Below are 6,143 nucleotides of genomic sequence, written 5' to 3'. Positions count from 1 at the left end.
CACACACACACACACACACACACACACACACACACACACACTTGAGATTCAGAACATAAAACAGTCTTCTAGGCTGCCCTGTTTGGAGGAGAAGTCTGGGCATTATTTTCTTCTTGAGCAGATTTATGCCCCGGCTGCTTTAAAATGTTAGTGTTTTTAATTAATGCCTCTTTATTGTCCCTGTTCTCTCAAGCTCTTCTCCTGAAGGGCACAGTTTTAGAAATCTAATAACAGAGTAGGTAGTGTTTATCGAGGTTCTTAGCTGAAAGCCAGTGTGCTTGCCATGTAGAAAGTGCATTTTAGATTTAAGAAAAGGGCAGTGTGACGTTAAGATTCTCGCAAAAGTAATCAATATTTCATTTCATTCAAGTGGCTGGGGAAGGTTACAGAACTATTACAATGCACAACTTTCCTTAGATACTATCTTTACTTAAAATTGACTGCTGAATACTTTGTAAAAAAGTTTACCATTTATGCCTGGACACATCGTGAGGCCAGTGATGCATATCACCCCGGCAGAAATTAACTGTGGGTTGACAGGACCGTGAGTACTGCAGACAAAGCCAGCGCTGCTGCTGTCGGAGCATTGTCTTATCTTACATCAGTCGTCCTGTAGAGTGTTTCTCTAATAGACCTTGGGTTGACACGACCCCCACACCCACCCCTGGGTATTCTGTTAAACAACCAATCAAGAAGTGGAGCCCTTTCTGTGCCCATGGGACGGTTCTGCTGGCTCCCAGGCCCCGTGGCAGTGTGCTCAAACTGCCTGCATGCTGGGCCCATAGCATGGATCAACTTGTCTCTGCTGAGACAGGCATGCTAGGCATTCAGTCTTCCTATGGGCAGGAAGGGCAGCTCATGCTCTGGATGCTCGTGCTCGTGAACACCCTCATCCTACAGACGTTGGAAACTGGTGGAGAAGTGGAGCCAAGGCCTCAGGGCTCTGGGAAGTCCACTCCACTATTTCTATGCCTGTTTTCAGGACCACCTGTTTTTAAGATGGGGTCTATGGACCCCCTAGGTATCTCAGTGACATTTCTGGGGGTGTTACAATTTTCATTGTAATTCGAAAGTGTTACTGGTCCACACTCTTAGGAATGTGGGCAGAGTTTCGAATCCATGGATGCGCAGTATGGCCTAGAGAAGCAGAGTTGAGAGTCCAGCTGTCAGAACAAGCCAGTTGATACCAACAAGTCTGCAAAATGCAAGATGTCAATACTCTCATCAAATCTCTCTCTCTCTCTCTCTTTCTCTCTCTGCCTCCCTCTCTTCCTCCTGTAATCCCAAAACTCAGATGGCTGAGGCAGAAGGATTGTGCATTTAATGCCAGCCCCATCTCAAAACAACAACAACACACTTCTTTTTGTGTGTGTGAATATGGAATGGGCATATTCTTTGTAAATATTTAAATATTTCTCAGTTTAAACTTATGATAAAAAATAGTAGTTGTTAACTCACATATGTAAAAACTATTGGGTTCTCAAAATTTTTGAGAGTTTAAAGGGGTCTGGTACCTGATGGTTAGAGACCTTCTGTGGGAAGAGAGAACAGACTCTGGCTTCTGGGCTCAGACAGCTAGCCACTGGGGCAGGGCTGAAAACGCAGTTGTTCATGGTCAAGGGGAGACCTGGCCAATGCATCTCATCTCTTTTTTCCCCACTGTGTCTGCTTTTGGAACAGTTTGAAAAACACTACCCTAGACAGTACAAAGAGCCCACCCCGGCTGCTTGGGCGGTGGCCAGGTATCTCTTACCTGCTTTGGCAAGGATGGGACTCCCAAGAGCAGCCGGGCAGCTGAAGAGGGTGAGCCTGCTGGCGCTGGCGTTCTGAAGCTGTCCTTCTGATGAAAGGCAACGGGTTGAGAGTGCTCAGAGTTGTTCTCCTCTGCGGATCTGCCCTCGGTCGTGACCCTGAGCTGCCCCTCCAGCCTCCTGTTGGGGCCCTGTTGGGGCCTCCAGGTTCTGGTAGCGTCCTTGGAAGGGATAGTGAGAATGACGATTTAGCTTCAAACTGAGAGGAGGCAGATGGGTAGAATATGGAACACTTGTTCCTGGGTGTTTTAGTCATAGTGGCTTCACCATCCTCAAAGTGACTCGTCTCCTTGGAGCCCTGAGAGGCAGACGCTGAGGGAGATGAGGAGGAGGCAGAGGAAGAAGTGTTTGTTTCTGTCCTATGGACAGGTGGGCTCTCCTGGGCTTGGTTAAGCTGCAGGTATCCACATGGTGGGGAAGTTGACTTCTTTATGGCTGGTGGGCTCAGTGTCCTGGGGCTCAGAGGTGGGCTAGGGGAGCTGAGAACCGCAGGGAGGCCTGGCTGGGACAATCCACGAGAGGAGGGGAGGCTCTGCAGCCTCCTGTCCCCTGGGGATGCCCGCTGTGCTCTCGTGGGAGAGGGTTTCCTGATCCCTGGAGGGCTTCTCTCTGGACCCTTCCTGGATGCTTCTGGAGTGTGTGGACCTTGTGAAGAGCGGGCCAGGCTTGGTTCCCAGGTCTTGCTTTGCCCAGATGTGGGCTTAGGGTGGTGCCAAGGGTTTGCCTTCTGGCCATGTTCAGAGAGCTTCGCAGCGTCCTCCTCTGGTACCTGAATCTGAGCTCCATCTTCTGCCTCTGGGCTTGAGCTCACTGCTTGCTGGGAGTTCAGGCCCAAGGTCAGCTTTCTGGAATTGCCCACATTCCTGATGATCCCTAGCCCAGTGCTGTGCAGCCTCAGGGAGCTGCCAGTGCTTTTGCTAGGGAGCAAGTCCATGGGGCTCATGGAGGCTCTCAGCTTGGGGGAAGCCCATGTTTTCCTTGGTGGGCCAGCTTCTTGCAGCCCTGGTACCAGGGTCTCGTCCACTGGGCTCCGTGCTGGCTGACTGCTCTCGGGGTGTTCCAGAGCAGTGAATGACTTGTCCATTAGGATTTCCAGAGGAGGTGGGGGGAGGTTCTCTAGGTCCTCCGCTTCCCAGCTGCTGTCCTCACTATTGGATGCCTCTGCTGTAGGAAGGGAGGGGAAGGGGGGAAAGGGTGCAGAATGCCTCCAGCCCATGCTCACCCTGAGAGGTTCTCTGCCTGCTGTTGGAGAAATTTGGGGCTTAGCATACAGAGGGGCTAGCCCCCTGTATACAGGAAATCTGGGAGGGATGGCAGGGACCCCCCACTTTCTGTGGCCGGGGCTTGACCCCATGTTCCTGGAGTCCCTTGGCGTCCTCAGACTTTCATTGGGACTGAAGGCCTCAATGAGCTTCTTCACTGACGTTCTGGTGGGACAGTCCCTGATGTCCCATTCAGTGTTCCTGGGAACCCCACTGTTCTTCTCACCACAAAAAATGGCATTTGGCAGCTTCCCAGCCTTCTTCTGGCAGGGCTGCTCACGGTCAGAGAGGTGACCACCTCTTTGCAAGATGCTCTTGTCTTGATTGGGCAGAATGCTGAAGTTTTTGGTGAGGGAGGCCTTGAACTTGCTGATGGTACTACCGGGACTTACCCTGCAGTTGGAAGGGGGCCACAGCACTGACGTCCTGGATTGCAGAAGTTGTTTCCTGTTCTGCCCCTGCCGTGTATGACCCAGGGCATAGAATACCTCCAGCCTCCGACTGAGGTCTGTCTGAACCCTCTTCAGCTCCTGGAGGGTGGGGTCTTCCATGTGGCTCTTAAGACTTCCCTCTGATTGTGACCTCCTTTGTCTCTCAGGGGCCCTCCTGCTGCCACAGGCTGTGTTAGGTCTTGGAGGGACTATTGTTGTCCCCTCCTCCTCTTCATCCCAGTCCTGGGGTCTGGAAGGCACAGGGACAAACTTGATCCTTTCACTGATGGCTTCTTTCATCTTCAGAATCATTTCCTGAGCCTGGGGGCTCCTCAGCTTCCTGGAATATGGCTGAAACAGGTTTTCCCGGGTGGGAGGTGAGGACCGTGGTCTTGGAGGTGATGCTTTCTGTTGCTCAGCATGCAGATCCGTGCTGCTAACTTCATCTTCCTCCTCCGGGCTGCTGTCCTCATCTTCGCTCAGGGATGGAGCATCCACCAACCCAGAACTCTGAGAAAAATGTGTTTGCACAGGGGTCTCAAACCCGAGGGAATTTTGCAGAATGCTTTTGGCAGCCTCTGGAGGCCTGGAGGTGACTGCTTCTGAGCTGGTGCTAGAGGCATGAGAGTGCCTGGCTTTATCCTGTGCCACAGGCTGAACCTTCGCTATCCTAGGCTTCGACAGGGGACAGTCTTGGTGTCTGTCTGAACCTGTCCAACATGGACCTTTCTGCCAGGCATGCCCTGCCACCCTGACTTCCACTTGGGGTGCAGTCCCTGGCTTCCCTTCGCCAGGCTCTGCTGCCAAGTCCCAGCTGGTTTGCTTGCTCAGCTTCTCCATGGATTGCACAGACTCATTGTCGGCACCGATGCCACTGTCCTCAGAGCACAAGGGTGGACCCGGCAGCCCAGGGTCACTGTGGCCAGTGGTCAGGCTCTCTAGTTGTTCCAGGGCCTTTAGGAGGCCTTCATCTATACCTCTCTGGGTGCTCAGTTTACCCTTCAGGTGGCTAGCCGCAGTGCTGAGACAGCTGCTGGAGCTCTCCAGCAAGGTCCCAGTGAGGTCAGCCACTGTGCCGTGGACAACCTGCAGCTTGTTGACTGTGTACTGCAGCAACTGTTGCAGGAGGTCTGGCTGTTCCCAGGGCTCACCTGTCCTGGACGGCAAGGCCAGATCCCCTCTAACTTCCTGGAGGAGCACTTCTCCATCTTTGGAGATTTCTCCCAGGAGCTGGCTGACCTCCTGGAAACACAGCAGCAGGAAGCTGAGCATGGGTTGTAACAGCTCCCGGGTGTGGCTGGCCTGCTGGACGAGATGCAGAATCGCCTCGTATCTGGAGAGGCTAGCGTGCAGATAGGCATACGTGTGCTGGTGGGCCTTTACCAGGGGCTCAGGGAAGTCCACTTGGCCTTTTGACTCAGGAATAGTTTGGTAGCAATGGCTCTGGTTGTCTGACTGATGGCACCTTGGTTTGTTGTCCCATTTTGAGGTCTCCTGGGGTATGTTTTCCTCACTCTCTCGCCAAGCAGAATCTGCTTCTTGTATCCCGAGGGAGTCATCTGTCCTGAATGACATGTCCACAGCTGTGCGGCTTTGTGGAATGTTCAGCTGGAATCTTTGACTTTCTGGAATTGGGCCTTCTGTATCTTCTGTGAGCTGACAAAGACCTTCAGCCATGGTTTGGGGCTTCTTGGAACTCGCTGACTCCTCTGCTGGCCTCTGTCCCAGGTGCGGGTCCCAACCAGGGTCACAGAAGGTGGAACTTTGAACCAGCAAAGGGATGGGACATTTTTGCCTGTCCCTCTGACCTTCTGGCAAAATTGCTTTGGGCTTCTTAAAAAACTGAATGCCACTCTTGGCCACGCTGTTGACAAGGACACTGTGTGATGGCGTGCACCCCATGGCTTCAGCTTCTCACCATCTTCTCCCTTCGCAGTCTTTGGAGAATCCTTGGGACTGGGGACAGAAGTCTCCCTGGCTAGTCTATCCGGGCAACGCCAGTCCAAACTGAGTCCATGGTACACACTCCTAGACTTGGAGCCCGTGCCACGATGAAGAGGAAGACATGCCGTAGTCCTAAGTTTTGCAGCTTCTGCTGTTAGTGAGCAGCGGGACAGTTCTGACGGGCCCCAGACTCACAGATTATGGACCTGTGTTTTGCTCCTGCCCTGACAGATGTGGATGGCAAGTGGAGCTCTAAGCTTATTAGGGTAATCATGCCCCAGCCAGTCAGCACTGGGAGTGTTCTAATATAGAACTTCTCAGCATTTACTATCTTGGGAAGCAGATTATTTTTGCACGTGCTCATACTTTAATTCTGTTCCGATGCCTGCCATAGGAAACCTAGAGAAATGAGCCATAATTGCGAAAGGCTCGGCAAGATGTTGTGGGAGGGAAATGAGAGCTTGCTGATTATAAACCCTGGAAAAGTCGTGCCCTTCACTGTTTAATAAGGGCAAAGCAGCTAAGGGTTCAGTTTGCTCTTATCAGGAAGACCCAAATGCTGGGCACAGTGGTGCATGCCTGAAATTCTGCCATTCAGGAGGCTGAGGCAGGAGGATTGCTAGTCTGGTTACACAGTGAGTTCCAAGATAGCCTGGGCTATAGAGTAAAATGCTGTCTTAAAAAACAAAAGCAAA

At 52.2% G+C, this 6,143-nt stretch overlaps 1 protein-coding gene across 1 annotated transcript in view; it reads right to left on the bottom strand.

The window, feature by feature from the left end:
- The window catches only part of Pcare (photoreceptor cilium actin regulator), an 8,282-nt gene extending 2,876 nt beyond the window's left edge, over positions 1-5,406 (bottom strand). Inside the window, exon 1 of the mRNA XM_005367974.3 lies at positions 1,754-5,406. Within this exon, the coding sequence (XP_005368031.2) occupies positions 1,754-5,406 (3,653 nt within the window). The remainder of the gene's footprint in view (positions 1-1,753) is intronic.
- Between the last annotated feature and the right edge of the window lie 737 nt (positions 5,407-6,143).

This window comes from Microtus ochrogaster, unplaced genomic scaffold, assembly GCF_000317375.1.
Source record: "Microtus ochrogaster isolate Prairie Vole_2 unplaced genomic scaffold, MicOch1.0 UNK26, whole genome shotgun sequence".
In the NCBI taxonomy this organism is placed as follows: domain Eukaryota; kingdom Metazoa; phylum Chordata; class Mammalia; order Rodentia; family Cricetidae; genus Microtus; species Microtus ochrogaster.
Note: the sequence above shows the minus strand (reverse complement) of the source record. Positions and strands in the feature narration are given on the sequence as shown.